Source organism: Fistularia commersonii, chromosome 20, assembly GCF_037954325.1.
Source record: "Fistularia commersonii isolate RoL2024-O1a breed Wild chromosome 20, RoL_Fcom_v1.0, whole genome shotgun sequence".
In the NCBI taxonomy this organism is placed as follows: domain Eukaryota; kingdom Metazoa; phylum Chordata; class Actinopteri; order Syngnathiformes; family Fistulariidae; genus Fistularia; species Fistularia commersonii.
This window is the reverse complement of record NC_141303.1, coordinates 7,658,209-7,684,268: the sequence shown is the minus strand read 5'-3', so window position 1 is coordinate 7,684,268 and position 26,060 is coordinate 7,658,209. Positions and strand designations below refer to the sequence as shown.

At 37.7% G+C, this 26,060-nt stretch overlaps 1 protein-coding gene across 3 annotated transcripts in view; it reads right to left on the bottom strand.

Annotated features, from left to right (window-relative positions):
* The window catches only part of nhsl1b (NHS-like 1b), an 87,260-nt gene that overhangs the window by 39,725 nt on the left and 21,475 nt on the right, over positions 1-26,060 (bottom strand). Inside the window, exon 1 of one of the 3 annotated variants that reach the window (XM_086166936.1) lies at positions 4,971-5,200. The exons of the other annotated variants lie outside the window; for them this stretch is intronic. Within the exon in view, the coding sequence (XP_086023062.1) occupies positions 4,971-4,986 (16 nt within the window). The 5' untranslated portion in view covers positions 4,987-5,200. Of the gene's footprint in view, positions 1-4,970; positions 5,201-26,060 lie in introns of those variants that run through there. 3 annotated transcript variants of the gene reach the window in all.

Sequence of the window (26,060 nt, the reverse complement as noted above, 5' to 3'; positions counted from 1 at the left end):
AGATAATCAACCACTTTACCTTTATTGTTCAGATCTATAAAACTTTAAAATACCAGGCATTGTTTGCCAATTGTCAGCTTTGAGGACAACTGATCGTGTGGTCGTGCACGATAAAAGGCCAGGACAGACTTACAATAATACCTGCCATGGACAGACAGAACAGCAGACAGCAGACAGCTGACACTAGATAAAATGAACCAGCACATACAAAGATGGGTCAGATCCACTGGTAGGGTAACTGTAATTGCAACTAGTATGAAGTTATAGGTAAGGGTGGATATGATCCTTAATCAACGTAGGTACAAGGTTGATGAAAAAAATATTGATATTCTCAAATTAGGAAAACAGTGAAGGATATAATTGGTCCATGCAGGAGATACATAGACATAGTACATGTTTGTGGAGGGGGCGGGGGGGCAGGGGGCAAGAGCTGTCATCTTGGAACTGAAACTTCCTGGTTTGATTCCTGAGCTCCTGCTAGCATCTTTAAGTGATGCTGAGCCAGACACTAACTGCTACCTTGTTCCAAAAGGGAACAATAAACCATTCAAAATTCAAATACAAATTTCAAAAGCTGGAAATCATAAGGTAGTTCAATTCAGGAGACTGGTTCTAAAACATTAAACACAGTATTTTCACTCAGGTTGTCAGTGGCTAAAGCCAGTGCTGGCCTTTGCGTGCAGGCGAGATGGGAAGAGATGCCAGAATCAAGAATTGTAATGACAGGACTGGAAAGTCTGTACAACTGCAAAACAGCCCTTTCGTTGGAAGGTAAAGGTCTCCCTCTGGTGGTCAATCACACTAAATTTGAGACATAAAATACTTAAAAAGTGCATATTATTTTCATAGCGAGATAGCACACAAGGGGATATTTTTCTGTGTGTTTCTCTTAAGTTATTATCCTTACAAAGCCTCAATACATAGCCAAGGCCATTACTGATGGTTATCATTTCTGCAACATGGTTTGTCAGCCAACATGGACAAGCCAAAGGTCAAGATAATGCAAAGAATACAGAGACACAAAAACAGAGTGTCAATATGTACAGTCCAGTTAGCGAGCCATGTGACTAAATATAATTGTTGCATAAAATCAATAATAACATACACAAAGTAGGTGCAAAGAGAAAACAATATGACAGAATGTACTGTACAATCAAGCAGATGTGAAGGGACAAGCAGGTAGTGAATGCTATGTGTTGGTGACAATGTCAAGTGAAAATACAACCAGTCCATACTCAGCCATATTTGACATGATGGTCAGACTGTCACAGCCTGTAAATGGGGACAAGCAGTCAAGTGTGTATTTTAACATATGTTCATTAAAGTTGTATAAGTTAATATCAAACAGCATGCTGGGTTACAGTTGAGACAGTGCCAATAGTGTACACTGGTTAATTTTTATCTGGACTACTCACAGATCCTCACAAATTTTCCAATATGTGTGTTAACAGTGGGGGAGAGTGACAAAGCGGAAGCTATTGGGCTTTGGAAGATGGTAACTATGGATACACATAAATGTGAATGGAGATAGGAGAACCTGCATGCTGTGTTGGTCTTCTGTTTAGAGAACTCATTCAAGCTCTCACAGTTAGTCAGCCATTGTCTTTCCAAACCACGCCCCAAAAAACGTTGCTGTCATTCTCAATGGAAAGTTCTCAGCTTAAAAAATACCTTCAGTTTGATTTTTTTCTGCACATTTCGTATCCCTTACTGAAATACAAATCACATTTGTGCAGTTTGAGAATCTTCTAAAATCTTTAAACTGTCTTAACGAGTACTGTTTGTAATCTCTTCTCAGAAAATAAAATTCTCACTGGAGTAGTCATAGTGGAACCAAAGCATCTTGTGTGTACAAACAAAAATCTCATCCTGTTCTACAAAGATGGTACTTATGAGCAACTATTTCAGATCCTTTAACCAAAGTTAAATTCCCAGTTGTGACGACAAAGTACTTCCTGCCTGAGGTAGCAATGTGCTCTTATTCCAGAACAGTACAGGATACAGTAAAATGACAGGACAGAGTTCATAATATCCTGTGTTGGGATAACTGTAACTCTTTTAGCAAGTTACCACAACAATGCACCTTCTTCATTGTCAGTACTTTCAAATGCTCCTCTCCTGCCCTTATCTTTAGTGGAGATCGGCACACTATCCATGGGGCCAGAGGGCGGGTAGTAAGGTCAAACTTGAGTAAAAAGGTCACCACCTCTCTCTAGACAAAAAATTCTGCTATGTTACTTTTAAATAGGGGAGCGGCAGAGACTCTGTAGCTGGTAAACACTGAAACTCTACCCACTGTTACAGCAATTCTGTAATGCAGCCATAAAAGTTACTCTAACCATTATGGCACAAATGCAAACCAGACTTTTATTGTTCAACCAAACATTCCACAGCAGACACTAGATATATAAACACAACAGTGTCTGGGTCTAAAGTAAGAAACACAACAATTTTGGCACATATTATTTAGCAGTTTTATTCTACCAAAATAGTAGTCAAATATTCCTGACATGAACAAAGCTGTCCAAAGAGAAGATTTCATTAAACAGGATGAAGTATGATATCATTCATTTCATTTGTGCTCCTTATTCTGATATGACTAGGGTAAGCCGGAATATTCATCAGTTATAAGAACATGATGCAATCATTTCAGTTAACTTTATTTCAAGAACATACTAAATTATGCTATAAAGAACTGATATAAAACCAATTTCAAATATGGCTGCTGAAGAAACAAAAATGACAAAAATAAGAATAATTATGAGGCATGTATCATGACAATAAAACCCTAATATATTGTTTTTACCTTGGACTTTTGCAGCAAAATTCATATCTGATCTTTCGTTAGGTATAGATGGGGAGAATCCCAAGTAAAAGGCCATTGCTGAGTTGAGGTTATATATAGGATCACACATGGTGGTATGGATCATTGGCCTGCAAACTGACTAACAAGGTTCCAGATGTCCTTCCAATAGCGTGTAGAACCTATGCACACACATATTCCAGTGATTCAATTTATACACTTGCAGGTTACACAAGAGCGAAGTACGCACACACACAAACACACACAAACATACACACGGGCTGCAAACATTTTGGTGTGCAGTATGTTTTTCAACTTAAGAACTGGTATAGCATCTTTAAATAGAACACAGTTTTAAAACATGATCTTGCACGTGACTGCAGGAAGCAAACAGACATCCCATGAACGAGAACTGGAATTAGGGATTCTGCATTCTAGAAAGTCTGATAAAAAGTGGTATTCTGATGATGTGGTTTTGAGATAGTGAATGAGTTACAATTATTGTATGCATCTGATTACACTTTCACTGACATCCACCAATGGTAGCAGACAATATTGTATGCTAAATATATAATATCAAAGGTTGTTACACTGTGGCCTCCTACACCCCTCAAATTTATTTTGCCAAAAAATAACATTTTGTGGATGCTCATATAGGGTTAGAATGCTATGATAAAGTAGCAAGAACAGGCTTGTGCTGAAGCGAGACGCATTCTGTGAGACAGGGTGAAAATGCATTGACAAAACAGCTACTCTATGAAAGAACGTGGGCTGAAAATGTGTCACATCTGCAAAGTTAGGTGAGGGGGACATGGTTCAATCATAACAAAATCAGTAACTTGCAAATGAGAGAATTACATAACTGTTAAAATCATAGTGCCCGATGTTAGGCACAGTAATAGGGTCGGCTTGTCACTGGCACTCCTGTATTCATTGCCAGATTACATTTACAAAAACTTGTCGTTAAACGGGCTTTATGGATTGTAATGTAATAAAATACTTTGCTGCAAACATGCATTGGAATGATGTGAGGGATTAAGTATAAAGTTAAACTTGATATTCATCACTTGAATATATCAAAAAATTTTACTCTTGTCTTCCACATCTGTTTTGGTCCATGTTCCACACAATACAGAGTCATAATAATATATGTCAGGGATAAATTACTGAATACAGCTGATGACTTGGGACATATCCAAGAGTTGGATTTTTCATTTCATTACCTCATTTCTGGAAGCCATACAAGCCACAGAAAGAGAAATGGTTACATAATCACAATCTCCTAATTTAAAGTATTTTTTTGAGGCCAGGCATATTTATCAAATCAGAACTGGACATATTTTCAATATTTTACCATGGTATTTTTTTCCTACAATAAATTGTGCTAGACGCTCAAAATAGAAATCTTTAAGTGTTTTCTGTAATAATGGGCAGTAACTTTTTTTGGGGAAACCAACTACCTGTTTTGGACAGTGGATTATAATTTTTGATAAGCAATATTGTAATTATGTTGTCTGTTTTATCTATCAATAGTGCTGTATGGTCTATCAAGTCACTCGCCAGTTAAAAAGCTTGATGGTACAAAGAACTAAAATCGACGGGTGAAAATAACAAGGCTTTCGGACAGTATTCTGCAATTCAACATTGCACTGATCGCTATGTGTGACAAACACAAAATCTGAATGAAGGTTCTCAGCAGAAAAGAAAGATTTTCTATTCATCTAATTCATTTGTTCAGTCTAACAAAGCCAACACATGGCTTCACTCTGCAGGACAGCAGCTGAATAATTGCCAGTAAGCCAGCTGTGATTATATTTTAGTTAAAAAAAAAATATACTGTGTGCAAAAATAGTTATAACATTGCACGTCGGAGGGAAAAAAACAGCTTTGACTAGGAGGAGGAGTGGCCATAAACTTCACAGTCTGAAAAAAGTAGTGGTAGAATTCAAGCCACGAACCTGAACAATGCAGAAATAATTTAAGATACACAGATTGTGCCTTCCACTGAAAAAAACACAGAAGAATTATATTGCGGAGAGGGAAATGCTCTGACAGAAATACTTTCCATAAACGGGAGATTGAATTTTTCTTTGTCTCAGAATGTCTAAGGGGAAAGTCCCTCATACATTAGTACAAACCAGCCTCACGGTTTGCGACACTCACTTACCTTTGAGACAGAACATTTCTCTTCCTTTTTCTCCCCATCCATCCAGACATACCAACTCTTTCCGTCCTATTTCCCCGTCACTTGTTCCTCTTTCTTGCACCGTTCTCCTCTACTCTCTCTCTCTCTCTCTTCCTCTAGACTGATGAGTCAAAGCATACATACTCAGGAAACACTGATTCTAGCACATAAAGAAATATCTCTAGTTGCTTCTCTTACCAACTCCCTGTCTTGCTTTCTCCAATCGCACAAACACACATGGGCACGCTTTCAAGTGGTAGCACACTGGCTTTCACACTGCGTTTTGGCCCCTCCACTCTGCTCCCCCTCCCTCTCACTCACTTGCTATGTTTGTGTATCTCCACCCATCCAATGAAGAGAAGCCCATCCTCATCTAAACCTTTGAAAGCTGCTGTCACCCAAGCCCTGCCGTTGGTCTTCAAACGAATACATCACCAATATAATTTTAGATCAAACAAATGAAAAATAAAAATTACACAGACAAGAGTCAAGCCTGGTAGAGGATTGTAATTGTTGAGAATCTGGACAGTCAGCAGTTCAGGGTGAGGCAGGGGGGCCCCAGCTTGAGGCTGATCCATTGTGCCCTGATCAAATATAATCACTTTAATCCCCACAATTCAACTGTTTTCAGGAGAAGCTAAAAGCTTCGTGCATCTCAAACCCTCCACTTCAAAATGACCAGCAGTTTCCAAGGGGAGTGATATAGAAACACTGACTTACTCTCAGACTCTGGAAACATCCTGCACTCAAGATGAAATACATGTGCCTTTGGGTAGTGAGTTGCAGCAGCTAACCAGAACAATTTTGGCCATTACTGTTGCATATTGCTTAAATTGAATATTTACACGTTGTTGAAGTGTTCCAAACGCATATTTGCAACATTATCAATATATACATAAAGAGGTGTAATAATGTGAAAATTAATGCATCAAAAATGGGCACCAAAGACATTCTGGACTCTTCAGAGACACATTAAGGTAGAGAAAGCATGAGGTAAATAGGAAACATAACTTATCAGGGTCACTTAGTTTGTACAGACAGACATATGTGATATTAGAATTGTCATTAAAGCCTTGACTTACTACAAAGATATGGTATTAACTTAATGATGTTCACCATGTTTTTTGGTAGTGAATTGTATGAATGGTATGCATATTTAGCCATGAGGATGCATCAAAGCATGAGAGCAAAGGCAGTGCAATGTGACAGTGACAATGTGACAATCAACAGGTGGTAAAAAATGCAGCGTTAGTTTGTGTGCCAGCTTTATGATGGTTGTTTTCAGACATGTTCTGATATGATCGCTTGACCAGAAACTGGTGCGAAAAGGATGTTGGTTGTAATGACTACGTTACAATTTCTAATAATGCCTTTTTATGTGCAGTGTTTTAGGTCTTCTGATAGCATTTTAATTTTCTTTTTTAAATTTAATTGTCATTTACTTTAAATTATTATTCTTAAGTGCGTTTAGATATAGAGGTTTGTGCATAGTCAAGGCTTTAAAAGTGTCTTTCAGAAAGACACTTTTGAACCCTTTGGGCCTAAATGACAGTTTCTTATTTTAAGTACAGGATAAGAAGACTACATTCAGACACAGTCCAACTAAAACCTCTAGTAATTTTCTAAAATATAGTCTTGTCAGTGGATAAAAAACTATCATGTGGCTGAAATTTTGACATTGGGCCCATATCAAACACAAAAAACCATCGAATGAAAAAACAATATTTTTGACTTCAGTAAGTATAACAGCATTCAGTATACTGAATGCTGTTTCTGATAAAACAGTAGTATAAAAATCTAACATGATGCCGCTGTGCTGTTATTTGTGTCAGAGTAGGATAAGCCTAAAACATCTTAAACCCAAGGCCTTGCTGATTACAAACACAACACGCAAAAATGAGAAAAGTTGGTACAAACAAAACACATCCTTCCTGTACTTCATTCAAAATATAGTGATCACACGACACTTCAGCATCACCTCAAAATTCCTTTTTGGCTAGTATTGGCTCAACAGAAGTGCATCCTATCAACATTATCCTAAAGCTTTATTCCCTCAAAATTTGGAGTCACACCGAAAAAAATAATCTGCCACCACCCTTTTCATCATGACATTCATGGATTAGAGATTATTGTACAATGTAATAGGATACATAGTTTATGATATTGTCCCAAAGAAGGTGGGTGACACAGGTGAGAAATGAAATTATAATGGGAAATTAGAGGTAAGGTGATTAAGAAAAAAAAAAGAAAGAAAAAAGCAAATTGTGTCATTCTTTGTAGGTGTTCTTTGTAAACATTAGGCCTGATCGGCACTGAAATATGTTAAGATGGTCAGAGAAAAAAAAACTCACCTAAAGAAGGCCAGATCAGCATCGCCACATAGGAGAGAAACAAAAACAAGAGGAAAGTCAATAAACATTAAAAGGCTACATATATAAAGTAGCTGTACACTGTTATAGACTATATATAATATAATTTCCCTCAAACCAAATGTGCAGTTGGTGCGCTTGTGTGCTATGGCTGTGGGCCACACCACCAGATTTCCATGTCTGCCTTTTAATGAGGCCTAGCTGGTTTTTACATCACATCTCCTGCCCAACAGCAAATTATCATCTGATAATCTGGATTTACACATGGACTACATTCTGATGAGTGTCTGTGAGTGGAATGTATGTGTCCATCACACACTAGGCCTTACTAACAAGGCTGTTATGTAAGACTGTGGTCTCATCTGAATCCTCTCAAATTTCACTAAGCATCTAACACTGACAAATATGTCCTAAAAAACCCTGTGGCCTTAAACTTGTAAAATGCTCATTCAAATACATTTATGCTGTGAGCCCAAATTGTAGTTGTGGCTGCCAAATCACTGAGTGACAAGGTATGGTAAATATTTAGGTCAATATGCTGTTGGCCTAAATATTGTGGGCACAAAAAAATCATCCGTGCCATCATAGAACAGGACATGAGGAAACATACAAAGTGCTTCCTAAATACTAAATCTCCAAATCTTCAACTTGCATGTTTACAAGATGCAGCGACCCTTGCCAGACAGAGAGAGAACATAATGATTTGCCAAGGTCACTCACATGTTGACTTGCGTGAAATATATGAGACATACAGGAGTCAGTATAGCAGTCAAATCAAGAATAAATTCCCAGCTGCCATACAGGCTAGAAAGAGAGTACGGTAAGTAGTATTTATGTCGCACAATGTAGGGAAAGGTTTTCTGGAGCCAAAGCACTGCTTCCCCGATCTGCAGTATTTATATGAGGTTTTGTTTGTTTGTTTTTAATGAGTCCAGTGCTTGGAATTGTATTGAACTAAAATCTGACAAGTATTTCACTGACTGATATGTCAGTGAAATACTTGTCAGATATCAATCAATGCACTTTTCAATGCAATCAATGCAACATCATTTTTTAACAGCTAAATGATGATGGAATATCACACCCAGCCACCACGATGGGTTGTGGATGTTGACCACTATTCAAGTGTCTTAGAGTTGCCATTCTTAAAAATGTATATCAAAATTATACAAAAAAAATTACAATTAGGCTAACACTAGATTTTCATTAAGTTATACATTTATAACCCAGAAATGAAAAATAGTTCAATTTTACAAATAAGGTATAAGCCAATGAGAGTGCTGATGAATTCGTACAGAAAAGATACAGGTTGTCAGATTATATAGATAGGAATTTTGGGGAATTTTTATTCCAAAATTTGAGTATCAGACTGTTTAACAGGCTTGAGGAAATCTTGTGCTTTTGTGTATCTTTTATGTATATATACATAAATATATATAAATACATATATAGGCTCCATTCAGCCTTTATCAAGATAGCTTCAAGCAGCTTATGTACCAGATGGCTCTCTTACACATGATTGGCTAAGAGTTGTTCCAATAAGAAGGTCAAAATGGAACGTCAATGGAAGCACTCGCTAACACACCCGTTACTCTGGCAACCAGGGCAATCACCCAACCAGTTAACCCAGAGACTGCGTCAAAATTGTAGTCGTTGCAGCCACAGCCTCTCATTTAAGGACTATATTTACACACAGACTTCCCATGTGTCTTTTTACAGCCATGTGGAAGCATAATACAGATGTTATAAATACTTTGGATTTAAAGTACAGATGTACTGCGATGAGACGTTTCCTCTGTGTGGAGGGTACAGAGTATACATAGAATGTGTGTGTATGCTACAAATGGTAGGGGTTTTATGTTGACCTGTCTCTGACATTAGCTCTGGTCAACAACAAGAAAAAAATGTATGCAAAAGGTTTAAGGATGACGGGCAGAAAATAAACTGACAGCAACAGCCAATAGAATGAGTACTAATAGCATTGATCAGATATTAGACCTGATTTAATCACTTAAACCATATCATCTCGAAATCTTGCTGTTATTTAAAGTAATTATGGATTTGGGTGTATTCAGTTTATGCATCCAGTCTAACACATTGTGTTAGATAATGTCACATAATAAATAAATACTCCCCTTATTTGAAGATTTTCCAAGTGAATGATTAATGATCAATTATCAAATAAAGTGCAGGATCAAGTTGGATAAAATTGGATCAACATTGAATCCTCTTGACTTCAAGATAATCAATGATGATGGCAACCTGTCAGACTGTAAATTTGACCATAATCATCAGGGAAAAATGTTTGGTCTGAATTATATCAAAAAAAGAAAGACACAAAAAATGCATGATGGGGGAGAAGAAGTGGCATAATTCCCAGGTAAATATTTCCACTGTATTTAATTAATCAGTTACGATATCTTATTAAGATTTGATTGTTGAAATCTATACATTCTTTATGTAAACTTACATAGTGAACATCTAAGCTTTGGCATTAATGATGATCTTTCAAAACAGATAACCCTTTATTTTTGTCCTGCTGCCTTGACGCTCAGGGTCTCAAAACATTCTAGCCATGTGAAGCCCTGAGCTGTTTTGGGAAAGGGCTGGTTCAGAGGTGACATGTGACAAGGAAGGATTGAGATATACAGTTCAAAACAACAGCAGTTGAGCATCTGTTTGTAAAATTATCCATTTACAGCAAGGCCACACAATGAAAATTATTAATCAGATATATTGACATGCATTTGCAATTCCATTCAAAATCTCTTTGGCAAGATCCAGCAAAGGAAAAAATGTAAACTCTAAATCAGAAGATTAAGAACATTGGTATAAAGTTTGTGCACAGTGACATTAACTGCTACTTTGAAAATTTAATATATCAGCAAATATGTAGCTCATGGGAACATTATTCATTTTTATAAATGAAAAATATCAAACTGTCACAGCGTTTGACATCACATGTGAAGATGAATATAAAACCAATTGTGAATAAAAAAATGTATATGAATTCCTCAGCTGAATTAGTAAATTAGGTATATAGTGCTGGGTGTGATTTATCATCTAGACTGGTTAGTTTCAATGAACTGATCAACAACAGTAAAAGTTAGCTAAAAACTGAATGAGATCCAACCAGAGGTTACAGATATAAGTAACTTTAAGCCACACCAGCTGTCAACTCCCCTAAATACATTTTGGGTTTGATATGCTTGATTTCAAATGTTTTGGCAATTTACACTACTTTCCCGTAATTCAAGTCCATCAATGTAAAATTAATTCCAAAATTAACCACATGATGGACCAGATATAATGATGCAGAGTGTTGGTCTTTGTCAGTATCTTTTGCTATTTACATATAAAGGTTAGGTTCCTGTTACAACCAGTCACTAATACCTTATTGATACAATACAAGTAACTGAAACCAATCAATAAATAATCAGTTTAACCATGAAACATGGTATCTTGTATTGGGAGAAGCATAAATGGTAGTCTTACCTTGGGCTAATTTGAATTTAAAGGGTCAATTCTGTTATGTAAAAACTATACTGTAAAACTCCACCTACACTGTTTAATTTGAGCCATGTCATAAACACACACACATATACACTCTCAAACCACGCACAATCTCTCACCCTCCATCAATTCTGCATGCACATCGCCACCAGTTTCTGACCTCACTGGGCCAATGACATCAGCCAAATCCTTCCTTAGGCATCATTGTTTGCATATCACATACAAATAGAGGCCTTTGGCCCCCTTAAGTGTCCCACTGGCCATGCACACCTCTGACATGCTTCCTTTGGCAACAAGGAAGTCTCAGGATGCAGAGACTAAGAACAAGGGGCCATAAAACAACATTGACCCACTTTTTTGCTTGTGCATGCAAACAACTCATTCACTGGTTTCCTCCATCAGGGCAAGAACAACAATCCATTCAAAAGAGCTCAGAGTTCTGACAAGTTGGCTGGATGTGATGCAGATAAGCCAAGTAATATATCCTTGAGGATTTATGGGTATGTATCAATAAATAAATCATTTGAGAACGTGAATTCATTCAACTCACAAGGTAGAGTCCATCATTTCTTCTTTCTTATCTATTTTTGTCTTTCTGAATTCTCACCTCTTTCAGGTTGTGGCCGGTATAACCATTTGTCTTCCTCCTCTTCATCCTCATTAACAGTCTGAAAGTAATCATGAGAATGTGCCAATGATGGGTGGTTGTGAGGAGCATGCAGCTCATTCTGACTATAAAAGATGTCTGCTCTGACAAGACAGAGTGGACACATCAAAACAAGCTAGTCAATCCTGCAAATTTCTCTCTCTGAAAGGATGCAGATCTCATTTACCCTTTCATCCTTCCTCAGGAAGAGTGAGTCGAATTCTGGCAAATCCAGGGCCATATTCCTTCTTGACATGTCCAAGATAGGCATTAAAGGTACATAGCTTCAATTCCCAGACATTCCAATTGCATGTTGAGTATTAAATTACTTGCTGCCAAATTCTGCCGTCTATTGGATGTTCATTTCTTAACAGCTGTGACAAACAGCTTTAACTCCTGACGCCTCCTTCTTAATTTCTCTCTGTGTCACAACCCAAAAACCATAGTATATCATCAATGTTCCTTTGTGCCTCAAGATTCTGGGCATGATTCCTAAATCCTAAGGGGTAATTACACAATCCAGCAATCTGGTAAATTACCAGCTCTCTGTGACAAACACACTTGTAAAGGCATACTCAAGATCGGTTGCAATTTTCCTTATAGCTGAATGATTGAAAGGGGAAAGCTTTACAGGTCACATCACTTTTAAGTAAAAATTTTATGTATTAATTTCAAAACAGAGTTGATTTTCATGCATTTGAGTCTTTGAAAGTTCTTAGTTGTATTACAGTCTAGTGTTGGAAACCACCAGCTATTTCCAGCCTGAGGAAGTTACTTACACATTGTCACCAATGGTCATATCAGAGATCCACATGTAAGATTTTCAATGATGATCCTCCAGTATACCGCTATACAGCACAGCTATAAAATCATGCCATCTCTTTTTTGTTGTAATTGTTTTTTCTCTTCCTTCCCTCTTTTCTGAGCAGAAATACTGTACCTATTTTGATCCCAGTTCATGACACATAGTTGTCAATGGTGAATAAAGAAGACGTGCGACGAGCATACTGATGGTGCTAAAAAGAGTTCCAGGTTTTGCAAGTGATATTTATCTGGCTCCCTGACCAGCTAATTAGCATATGCGATTAACCTAGACTCACACAGCACGGTAAGGCTGGTTAGGACTATCTACCTCTAAACTTGGTGTGTCCTCAAGAGCAAGTCCGTGACTATGCGAATGGACTGAGTGTTGTGAGTGAAGGGTTAGAATTACACCCAGACATGGTACTGAAATAGGAGTCAGTGTCTTCATTCTTCCCTCCCTCCTTCCCGTCCTGTTTTCTGTGATGCCTGACTCTGCTCCTCCCTTCCATGAAATTGACTAGATGGCAACCACACTTCTTCCCATTTGCAACTTTTTGTCCTCCCACACACCTTCTATTGCCCCAACTAACTTTCAGTTTGTTTCCCTTACAATAATTTCCCAACTTGCTTCCTTATATGAGACAAAGAGACAACATTTATCCCAATCCACTGTTAAATTCCATAGTGAAAACTGGCATTCAATCAGTAACTATTGACTTCACAAATTTTGCTGACTGCTGGCCTGAAATGTTGGACAGAGCAGTAAGAAATCAGACAAAAGCACAAAAATTTTAAAGCATTATTTGGAAAGCAATTGGAATCACTTTCATAATAGTCATGCTACATTTTATCTAAAGTGAAAGAAATTACCTGTACCGCTCATTCTGCACTCCCGGTTACGGGGAAATGGGGCCTAACCCAGCTATTGTCAGGTGAGAAGCTGGACCAGTCAATTACAGGGCTAGAGACAACTATCCACAAGTCATCAATTGACCACTGCATGTTTTTGAATGCACCAGAAAACTCTAGAAACTAGAGAAACTCATGCAAACCAACAAAGACATGGAGGAAGCATGAAAATTCCACACATAAAAGGCCCTCTCAGAATCAAAGTGAGGACCTTCTTGCTCTGAGGTGGAAGCGCCTAGCATTATATTCTATATTCACTATTTAATCAAAAGTATTCAATCACCCACCAAAATAATCGGAACAAGGTATTCCAATCGCTTCCATGGCCACAGGTTAATAAAATCAAGCACCTAGGCATGCAGAGTGTTTTTACAAACATTTGTGAGAGAATGGGTCGCTCTCAGGAGCTCAGTGAATTCCAGCGTGGAACTGTGATTGGATGCCACCTGTGCAACAAATCCAGTTATGAAATTTCCTGTCAGCTGTATTAGAAGAAGAGGGAAGTATTTGGGAACGACAGCAACTCAGCCACGAAGCGGTAGGCCACGTAAAATGATGGAGCGGGGTCAGTGGATGCTGAGGCACATAATGCAAAGAGGTTGCCAACTTTCTGCAGAGTCAATCACTAACTTCAAACTTCACGTGGCCTTCAGATTAGCTCAAGAACAGTGCACAGACAATTTCAAAGAATAGGTATCAATGGCAAAGCAATCGCATCCAAGCCACATATCACCAAGTGTAATGCAAACCGTTGGATGCAGTGGTATAAAGCACACCGCCACTTGACTAGAGCAGTGAAGACGTGGTCTCTGGAGTGACGAATCATGCGTCTCCCTCTTGCAATTTGATGGATGAGTCTGGGTTTGGTGGTTGTCAGTAGAACGGTACTTGTCTTGACTGCCTTGTGCTGAGTGTGAAGGTTTAGTGGCTGGGGGGGCGATTATGGTGTAGGGTTGTTTTTCAGGAGCTGGGCTTGGCCCCTTAATTCCAGTGAAAGGAACTCTGAAAGCTTCAGCATACCAAAACATTTTACACAATTCCATGCTCCCAACTTTGTGGGAACAGTTTGGAGCTGCCCCCTTCCTTTTCCAACATGACTGTGCACCAATGCACAAAGAAAAGTCCATAGAGACATGAATGTCTTGGAGTCTGGTGTGGATGAACTTGACTGGCCAGCACAGAGTCCTGGCCTCAACCCAATAGAACACCTTTGGGATGAATTAGAGCAGAGACTGAGAGCCAGGCCTTCTCGTCAAACATCAGTGTGTGGCCTCACGAACGCATTTCTGGAAGAATGGTCAAAATTTCCCATAAACACACTCCTGAACATTGTGGACAGCCTTCCCAGAGGAGTTGATGCTGTTATAGCTGCAAAGGTTGGACCAACGTCGTATTGAACCCTATGGATTAGAAATGGCATGTCACTTAAGTTCATATTCAAGTCAAGACAGGTGAGTGAATTTTTTGGCCATGTAGTGTATATAAATGATATATATGTTTAAAAAAAATACACACACACGCACACACACACACGTATATATATAAAATATTTGTGTGACACATTATAATGCATGTGCAAATAATGTGCAAATGAGCGAATGCAATTCAAATGTATACAAATAATGTGGCAACAGAGTGTGTGTGGTACGCGTGCCTGAACTTGCATGTATTGTTGAAAATTCCTTTCAGTCCCTTTTTTCACTGGCAAAAATTTGATTAAAACTGAAAAGTCTAGACACTGATTTGTCCTTAACTCTTTATTGTGGATCCCCAGTTGGGGATCCATTTCACTACTGAAAGATAAACCAACATTTGTGGTTAGAATGTGGTGTAAACCGAGACTTTAAGCCCCCACTGCTCCGTCAGGTCATTGACCTCCTTCTTTTTCCCTTTTCAGAGGAAATCTACCATCAATGCAAGGGACAACTGGTTGAAACCACAAAAACATCAGAAAGACACAAAAAAATAACCACTCATCGAAATAAACACATTGTGTATGTTTGACATCCTTGTTCACACTAAATTTACCTTGGGTCATAAGCCTTCTGACAATTAAGTGGAAGTGCTCTCTGCTGTGTAGGGCGAAGGAATCAGTTATAAAAGGAGCGGAGTTAACTAATACTGGATTGAACAAACCATTATTATACTAAATATTATGAAGACTATTCAATTTTAATGAACTTTGATGAAAAAAGCAAATTTGGCTGTTTCACATCTATACAACATGAAGTTGAGGTTCCTAAACCAGAGGGAAAATTGGAAAGTGCTTCATTGATTTCATGTTTTCTGGAAGAAAAGCTGTTAAAGTGTAATACTCCCAGAGGGTATTGAAAAGTCAAAGGTCAGCATAAGAAGTTGCCATCTTGATTCCCTCCTTCCCTGACTTACACCTATTAGCTGTTCATTTTCAATTCCTGTAGCCTGCTCACAGAGGCATAACAGCATTGAATATCATCAATATGTCCAACATGACATCAGTGTTTAGTGATGGGCATTTACCAGCTTGGGGTTTGCTGCCTCCGGTATCGAAAGGATAATCAGTGTCATCCTTTGGAAGATTTTGGCTCCTAGTTTAGTCATTTTTTGCTACACACAGAATTTAAAATTATTAAGATAGCCCAATCACTTTTTATTATAATATAAAAATATAAAATATAATAATATAAAAATCTGCCTAAATAAAGATGAAAACACAACAATATGTGCATTTCTGAAATGACAAAAATATATATGTTTGGGATATATGGGTGGAGAAAAGTGTCAGGGGTACTATGCGATCAAAGACTATCAGCCAGAGTGAAAGGAAAGGTGTACAAGACAGTGGTGAGACCAGCGATGCTGTATGTACGTGAAACAGTTACAATGACGAAAAGACAGGAGGCAGAGCTACAGGAATCGGAGCTACCAGGCCGGAGGTCTAGAGGAAGACCAAAGAAAAGATTTATGGACATCGCGAAAAAGAAAATGAAGGTAGTTGCTGTGAAAGAGGAGGATACAGAGAATAAGGTTGATGGAGAAGGTTGATTCACTGCGGTGACCCCTGAAGGGAAAAGCCGAAAGGAGAAGAAGAAGTTGTATCCTGGGAAACGTGTATTGATTCACAAACGAGAGACAGCATTGAATACAAGAATTAGCATCCAGTAGTGAACGAATGCAGTGCTTCATCTTTAGTTAATGATTTGATGCTTGATGGGTTTTAATTTTCCATTCTCATTTGTATTGGTTGTATTGTTTTATGAATGTGTTGCATCTGTTTCCTTTAGTAATGGCCCATCAGATTGCAAAATATTACAATTTACATTTCAGACGAGGATTCCTTGACTCTGTGTGGAAAACAAAGCGACAAAAATGTCTATGCTGTGTATGTTAGTTGAATCAGGGCTCTCTGCCTCTCTATCTCTCTCTATTTTTTCTCTTGTCCTCTAGTCCTACTTTGAAATTGGACTATACATAATACTGTATATAAACAGACAGACACAGTTGTATCATCTGTTAAAATGAAATATCAATTTTCTTGTGGAAGCTCTACTCCATCCATTAAGAGAAAGGCTGTTCCTGGTATGACACTTTAAGTTCCATGACAGAAAACAAAAACAGCATGATCCTCTGCAGAACAAAGACAAGGACTAAGAGTGCTTCATCATGCCACGTTGCTGGAAAACATTGACAAGTGATGATATCATCTGATTGTTGTGATGAGGCTTGAAACAAAGCAGACCTTAAACAAACTACTGTTGAAGTGAGCTTTACAAGCTGGAAATGTCAGTTGGAGGAATTTCTCTTACTCTTGACAAAAAAGCAAACAAAAGACAAGACTTAACTTCTGCTACTGCATCACTTAAAAGCTAAGAGCATGAAATTCGATAAGATTTAAGGGTATGAGGAGAAAGATATAATATAAACATGGAAAGGAAACTCCAAAACTGTTGAATACAATGTAATTCGCAAATAAGGGATATCTTCTCAAAAACCACATAAAACATTATGGACACAATAATTGAGACATTTTAAACACAGTAATATCCAAGACAAGGCATCTGTCTCTGAAAGAATAAAACATTTATCCTCAAATAAATAACTATCAATACTGAGATTTCTGGTTGAGTCGTCCATGACTATTTTGTGTTTATGTAGTTATAAATTTCCATTTTATAAAACTGATAAAAATCAATAAAAAGATGAAAATTGTTGTAATCTTTTAATTTTTGAATTACCTTTGGTCAACAAACAACAAACACAAAATCAAATACTACTCTTCAGAGACACTTCGGTTTCTAAATAACTGATTTTGTATTTTTGAGCCTAACAGTCCTTATGAAAGGTAATGGAGTCAAATTGCATTTCATGGGGATTTTAGATACCAAAAATGTTTTGAAATTAAATAGAAATGTACAACATCTTACATTGTTATTTAGTTGTATGTCAGCCCTTCCACAATCATATTCTCCTTCTACTATAATTGTTATATAAAAAGCATCAAAACAAACCAGGTGAAAAAGACAAACATTAAATTGAATCATGATGCATTAAGTAAAAGAGTGGGCAGCTGCGCCAGACTCCCATGAGGTTCTGCACAAAAGTGATGTGTCATTCCCACTGACAGGAATACACTAGGGGGTCTGTTGCAGAGATGGAAACGTGTATGGTGCTTGACAGTGTTGGGGGTTGTGGAGCTATCTTTATGTTTATACACCATCATAGCAAGACACTTTAAAGTGTGAAACCATGAACATGCAATGCTTGTATTCTTTTAACGATCCGAAAAAGCTAATTCTTTGTCTGCATGGTTGTAAAACCTTGTACATCTGTGCATATGTATGTATGTGTGTGTGTGTGTGTGTGTGTGTGTGTGTGTGTGTGTTTGTGTGTGTGTGTGATGTTTTCAATGCACATTTTGTCCGTCCGTGTTACATGGTTAATCACAGCCCAGCTGATTCCAACATCTCCTATCGGTAGAATCCCTTGCAGTTGTGCATAATTGTTTAGGGATGTATATTTACATTACATTACATTATTATGAAACACAAAGGTACACACATACACACAATAATACTCATCTTTGTAAACAAACCATTTCTGCAATCAAAGAAACTTTATTCTGATGCAGCTGTTTCGAAATCAAATAGCAGTTTAATTAGGATAAAAATGTAAAATTGACTTTTCTGAGTGACAATTGATAAATATTGGATATATGGGCATTATAATTATGTTGAGTTTTGTCCATTAAAACAGACGTCCATACGTCCTTGCTAGTTCCTACATTTGTATTTACTATTTTATCCACAAGGGGGAGCTATCGCTCTAGTAGTTAGTCAAATTAATGGGGCAGAAAAGTGTTTACGTTCATAATCAGACTCAGATTGAAAAAACAATTATGGGATAAAATGACTCAGTGAGATTACCTAAGTGCATATATGCAAAGATAGAAATCTATATAACAGATAAAACTTCCATTTCAAAATCACAACCACACACAGCGGATCGTGTAAACAGGGACTCCGTCTAACAAAACCCTTTGAGTGCACTCTTGTCAATTCAAGCTGGACGAAGGGAAATCCCATCATTCTGCCCACCATGTGCTCCACTGAACATCTACCATTGTAGTTGAGAACAACGTGTGCGTGCATGTGTGTGTGTGTGTGTGTGTGTGTGTGTGTGTGTGTGTGTGAACTACTCTTGAAATAAAGTTACCAACTATGCTAGGGAAAAAAATTCAAGCTCCCCTTGGCAAAGGTATCGACCTTTGATATCTCGCCCCTGGCTAAAAGGACCAGTGGACTCCATGCTCAAAGTGTGGCTGTAAGTGTGGCCATGGAAAGGCAAGAATGGTCCAGGGTTTGTATGCTAGGCTGGATACGTTTGAACTAAATTCCTGTAGATACATATTTCAGGAACAAAGAGAGAAACACTGACAATGGAAACATAGGCTGGGTTTGTTTGCTTCACATCTGTTCAACAGCCACATTCAGCGCAGGACCTGAAAAGAGTATTATGTGTAAAACTTCATATAAGACTAAATCTCAGTGCATACGACTGACCAAAAAGATCTTTAAACAAAAGGGCAGCATGCAATTGAGAGGCACAAACTGAAGAGGAGTGAGGTGATGCAAGAGCGTTACAGTAGGAAACGTTTGAGAAAGGAGTGGTACTATAAGTTACAAGATAAATTAATTTTGGTAATGTGAGAAGCATATTCTCTTTCTCTCTCTCTCTCTCACACACACACACACACACACACACAAACACACAAACACACACACACACAAACACCCAAACACACGCACACACACACACATATATGCATACTCAAGCATACGCTCACACACCCAGGAGGCTTGTGTCCAGTGGTTGAAAAGAAGACAAGGGTGTGGTTGACTATGCATTCCTGATCGGTCATGCCTGAGTGGGGGAGCTCGTCCAGCAAACCTGAGGCCAGATGTAGTTTGCATATGCTTGGGACTTTTCATGCAGATGATGCATTACTACATGCATCCTTAATGTAATCTGCCAGTCCACAGTACCTTTTTTAAGCAATTGCCAGGTAGCATGTGTGTTTTGCAACAATGTTTGCACTGAGCTTGTGTAATCACCTGACATGTGGCTGAACCAGTTTCATGGGATCATATGGACAGCTCTGCCGGAGGCAGAGAGAGGTGTGTCTTCCAATGACAGTATTTTTCCCAAAACATTGTGATGAGGGTTCTATAAACTAATATAATTGAGAAATGCTATGTTTAACAAATAAACAAACTCAGTAGCTGTAATAACAATGATGCGGGAATACAGACACATTCTAAATATATATTACCGCAGCACAAATAACATTAAGCATACTTGTTTTTCATTCTGCTTGATTACGTGACATAAAGCTTCTTGCATACCAAGGCACATATGTGTAACTCCACACATAACTGTCCCCAAAAAAACAACATAGAGGGTAACAGAGTACATTGTGGGTCAAAAGGGTATGGCTGACACTTGACCCGAAGCCAAACCATTGTGCATTTGGAGAGGCTGCCATGACAAAACATGAGAAGAAGCTGCTGCATATCTACTGGTAAATAAAAAGTACAAAAAATAAATGGGAACAGAATTATAGTCTATACTAATTCCAATTCATTCAAATGAGTTATTTTATTGCATTTATTTGTAGTTTTATTCAATCTGCAAATCGGTATAATATATTTTATAGGGTATTATGAATGTTAAAATGCATGTACTCAAAATGAAAAGCTAAAAAACATTTGCAGGGGTTGGAAAGGACATTGTTATTGATGGGGTTACTTGTGCTGAGTTTAGAGGATAACGGAGTATGATGCCTGAGATACAGGTGACTGTGCACTGCATGTATTAACACATGTTTTACATATTTTGAAGTTGCTGATATTTTGTTGCTCTGCCAACAACCGAATAGGCAAGGCAACAGAGCCAAAAGGGCAAACACTCACTTAATGTCCTAAAATGTGAAGTTCACTAAATGTGTCTGTCTGAGGAGTAATCCTGGCCTGTGTAATCTTGGAATAAAATAATGTGAATGCACCAATGGTATAAGTTACTATGCTGGTACCAGCTTATTAGGAGAACTTACTTTCTTTGAGTTAAGATTGGCAGTTGCATTGATCTCTACTTCTGAATGAGGCTGGTCTCTTATCAGACAAAAAGTAACAATACAGTAAACTCATGTGAGGAGATAAACAAAGCAACAGCGAAAAATAGAAAGACAAGCGAAAATGTGAATGAAACCTTGCGCCAATGCAGAAAGTTAAAAACGATAAGATGTCTGTAATCAATAAGTAAAAAGTTGCACACTGGCACAAGGAGGATTATGTGCCACGTGTTTACACATATAAACACTTTAACAAGCGCACAAGTAGAATGCAGGGAAAGGAAAACTAATAAAACACAGGATGTAAAGCCAGGATGAAATAACAGTAGCAGCAGTCTTTTGGTGTGCTGCATGTGTGTGTGGCCCTACAGCCACGAACTGAATGGCACTTTTCAAGATGCACACAGTGCAGGAAGTTTCTGTGCATGTGTGCGTGCATGTTCTGTACGTGTGCAATACTGGTGGTGGAGGAAAATTCCAAATCTTGCGACGCTCCTGTATGCCCTTCAGATTCCATTACAATAATTTAATTTAGTATGGTGTGTATGTTGTGAGGCACCAATTTTTTCATTCACTTATTAATTTTATCAATTGTCGTGTACTGGTTACATGACGGGCAGTGTGGTTGCACAGTGGTTAGCGGTTCGGCCTCATAGCACAAAGGACCCTGCTTCCATATCGACAAGGGGACCTTCTGTGTGGAAAAAAAATTGGGAAAATAAGTGTGGTTGAAGAAAAATTGTTAAATGTGAGTTTTTTTCTTAATTTTCTGCAAAATAGCAATGACAATAAAAAAAACTGTACAATTGTAAAAAACAAATTTAACAAGCTATCAGGAGATAACTAAAAAGCTTATTATTTGTATGAGTAAAATTCAAACATATATAAAAATAGCCTAAAAAATGCATTTTATTTACTAAATTTGCTACAATGTTGCTATCAATTTGATGTAAGGCTATTTTCAGTTTCTAAAAACATCTATGTAATTTCATTTATGATTCAGGCAAGATTTGGATACATTGAGCAAAATTAACCCAATAATATTTTAATTTCCTGCAAAGACTGACATATACACAGATTTTTAAAAAGATAACGTGTTTTTGGATAAAATACAGAATTCAGACAATTGAACTGAAAAGAAAAAGTGATTGAGATTACAAATAAAGGACAGAGAGACAGGAGGAGAGAGACAGTGAATTATGCTGATTAAGCAGACAGCAGGCTGACCGTTAGTGTAACAATAGGGGTTGACTTTGAGGCTGGCGTTTTGCCCTCCTCAGCTGGTAGCTGTCTGACATTCACAACACATCTGACACTCCCAAATCCCACCCCCTAACACACACACACACACACACACACAACACAAACACGCACAAAGCAAATTGTTCTTTATTCTGAGCCCATCCCACTTTATTCTGAATCATAGCACAACACAACAAACCCAATTTAAACATGGAAAAAAACAGCCTCCATTTACAAAAGAAGCAAGCATATTCTTTATGTTTAAGGCTTTTAAGGCTCTGCCTTATTCCTGATCCAAGAACAGCTCCAAATGTGTGCAACAGTTAGCAGGGGATTGAATGGCAGAATCTAGATCAGCTGTTGTAGGTCAGACCAGCTGGCCATATTCATTTTGAATATTTACAGATGGGCTTTGGGTTTCTCAGCCCAGTACAGACTTTATAAAGGGGAGTGCACACAGTCAAGCATGCAGGCGCAGGTGCGCGCGCACACACACATACACACACACACATACATGCACGCACGCACACACACACACACACACACACACAAAGACATTAAAAGACAAGGTTGATATACAGCCTAAACATGGAGCACATCTACAAGGGATTCCACAGACAATTTGAGAATTAGTTGTGCTATGATTAATCACATAGCACAGATGAACAGCACATTCATTGAAACATCACAGATGCATCACGCAAACAAGCACACATACATACACACATACAGCAGCTTGTTAAAATAGCATAGAACAGGCTGTTTGAAGTTTTGGAGAAAAGTTCCATCTGGCCACATTCTGTTTCAATCCTTCTTCCTTTCACACTCTGTCTTTGCCCATCCTTCTTCTATCCTTCTTCTTTCTCTCTCTCTCCTTTTCGTTCTCTCTCTGTCTCTCTCTCGCTTTCTAATGAACCTGCTCCATTTGTCCTCCTCAAATCTCACAAATCCCAACAATCACTATTGCAATACATCTTCTCCTAGCCTTCGCTCCTTCTCATCTTATAATGCCAGGATTCCTTTCTAAAACATAGCCTCTCTTTGTGTAAGTCTGTGGAGGGGCTGGAACACAAACTCTCAGCCCACTGAGGACTTAAAGCCAAAGGCCACTGGCTGTGGCCAACCACCCACAATGCATCCAGAACAAAGGGACTTTCCTTCTGTCACCATGTATGTCTGCCTAAAGGCTGTGTTCACGACTGACTTACTTACATGTGCGTATCTATGTATAGGCATCCGTTTCTCTGGGTGTGCATTTCATGGTAAGATATGAGTTTTACTTGTCCTCATAATGACTTGTCCATCTATATAGGCAAGTTTTTCAAACAGTAACTGAGTACAGATAAAAACCCTCCAGCACTCATGTTTCACACCTTATATCCATTCAACTAGAAAAGATTTTCAGCTTCTAGCCAAACAAAATACTCATAAGGAAATAACTAACTCTAGCAGGCATTCTTCACTGCATCTCATGTAAAACCATTACCTGCTCTTTTCACCTGCTCTTCTAGAGCCTCCTTGCAGATTAAAATGTATCTGTTTCCTCTGAGTGCTTGAGGAAAACTTCAATTAAAAGAGTGCTTTCTTGCAATAAAACCTGTAATTTGCTGCAGATCATAATTTCTGAGTGTTTCAGAATGGAGATGTGTGTGGTGCCATTCATGGTGCAGGGGTAACAAAGTTACCTTGGGAATAATGAGATAGTCCCCTAAAACAGCCTGAAAAATGTATTGATTAACAGCTTACTTTTGTCACAAACATAGTTTGCAAAAGTGTGGATAAATATTTTTTTTGTTTTTTTAGAAGGTAAATATATTGTTAGTGGAAAACATTTGATGGTTTGTTTACCATGTTTGTCAACTTATTGTTGAAAGGTTTAAAAATTTTTACATAAAATCTTGAATACTAAGCTGATAACGGCTTCTGATGACTATACAGAATACCCAGTATGTGTCAATGAATTACATCAATCAAGTGTTATTAAAAAAAACATTTGGATGGTGAGTGGGTCAAAAAAAATCACCTTATAAATGCTGTTTATTATTCTGTATATTCATAGACACAAAGTACAGGTATATCTTCTTGCTGTGAGTAGCAAGCAAATCAGTTACCAATGTGTTCAAGTACAAAACCAAAGGAACAGTGTGTAACTGTCAAAAGGCAATGGCCCGTGATGTAAGTGCTTACCAGATTAAGCATAATGATGAAGTTGAGACTTTGTTGCTTTAATCTCATGAAAAATCCAACACCCCGAGGTTACAGTTTAAGCTTTCTGAAAGTCAGGGAAAACCCCTTAGTCTAAGATCCCAGCTACATGAGACACAGTGATTTGCCAAAAGCAATTCAGAAAACAAAATCAATCATGATGATGATGAAGACATAGATAAATGAATGCACATTCTGGCAAATAGATCTAACAGTATATCAACCAATTCTCTTGGAAGTTGTTGACTCAAAAGCATATACAGAACTTCTTCCATAAATTGATTATTTTATAGAGTGATGTGTGTTATTTTCTTAACAGTTTATAGAGCAGACAGTCTTCTCAGTCTTAATGTTTGGTCATAAACTCACAAGACCATGGTCTAATACTGACTCACATTGCGAAGTGAATGGTTAAGCAAGTATTTTAAATATAGTTGTCTCTGCGTGGCATGCTCCCTGTCTCACTCACCTTCACAATGAGCTGAAGAGTTGAATCAACTCATTCCAAGTGGATCTCGTGTTATGATATATAAACGATTTGAGAACTGAATGAGAACCATCAAAACATTTAACGAGTCAAGTTCCAAAGTAATCAGACACTAAAAACAATTTATCGAAGTTAATTGTTGCTGAGGGCTGGGATGCAAATGTGGCACCTGTGTTATTAATTCCAAAGATGTATTTTGGAATTTTTTTATGTCTCACTAATTTTCTTTCTAAATATAAGCATGCTAATAAATAATATTTTGTCATCAACATTATCTTTATACAAAAGTATCATATGATAACATTAAGCTAGATAAAGCTAGAGGTACAGTGTGTGGGTGTGTCTGAGTATAATGACTTATTTTAATATTGTAGACAATTTATCATAACAATGCTGTACAATGACTATTATTTGGTAATTTCCACATTTGAAAATATTTTCCCTTGTCTTTTGTTTTTTGTTTATGCCTATTAACCCTCATGCCATCTTAACATTGTGTTTACTCCCCTTGTCCTACGGGTCAAAAATGACCCATAAGACAATCTTTGTACCCTAGTGGTGTACAGCCCACATGGAAACATGAACAAAAAAGAAGTATCACCTTTTCTAACTATGGGGTCTCTTTAGGAAAAGTCATAAAATTTCAAGTTGGAAAAAAATAGGTTGAGGTGTTTTTTCTACAGCTAAACATGGTAGTGGGTCACTTTTGACCCGTAAGACAACACAAGGGTTAAATAATATAAACTGTTAAGAAGTCTTGACTTCAACATGGCTGTTAAGACTGGTTAGACATGTCAGTTGTAGCCACAAACATTTCATAAGAAATAGTGAAGCGATATGAGTCACAGGGGTGTAAGAGCAGATAAGACTACAGAATAAGAAAAAAAAGGCTGAGGTAATGCAGACCAAAGCAGTTTGGTCTGAAAGTAAAAAGGAATCAGTAAGAAAATCAATGTAGTAGCAGACAAATTAGTCGAATTATTAATTACATATGTATTCTATTTGTGCACCATTTTCTTATATTGAAGTTCCTAACATACAAATGAAAAGTAGAAACAGCAGTGGAATTGATTTGCATATTGTTTAATATCAAATCATTTGCAATCTGATTATCTGAACAAAGAAATAAGGGATGGTGAGAATATTATATACTACATTTTATCTCAGTCCTAAAACTCAAATTACTGTGATATAATGGATAGTCAACTAACTAAATTAATGACGACGACCAGCCAACTATGGAAACACTCTGTTGACATTGCAGCAAATAATGAATATTTGATATTTGCAA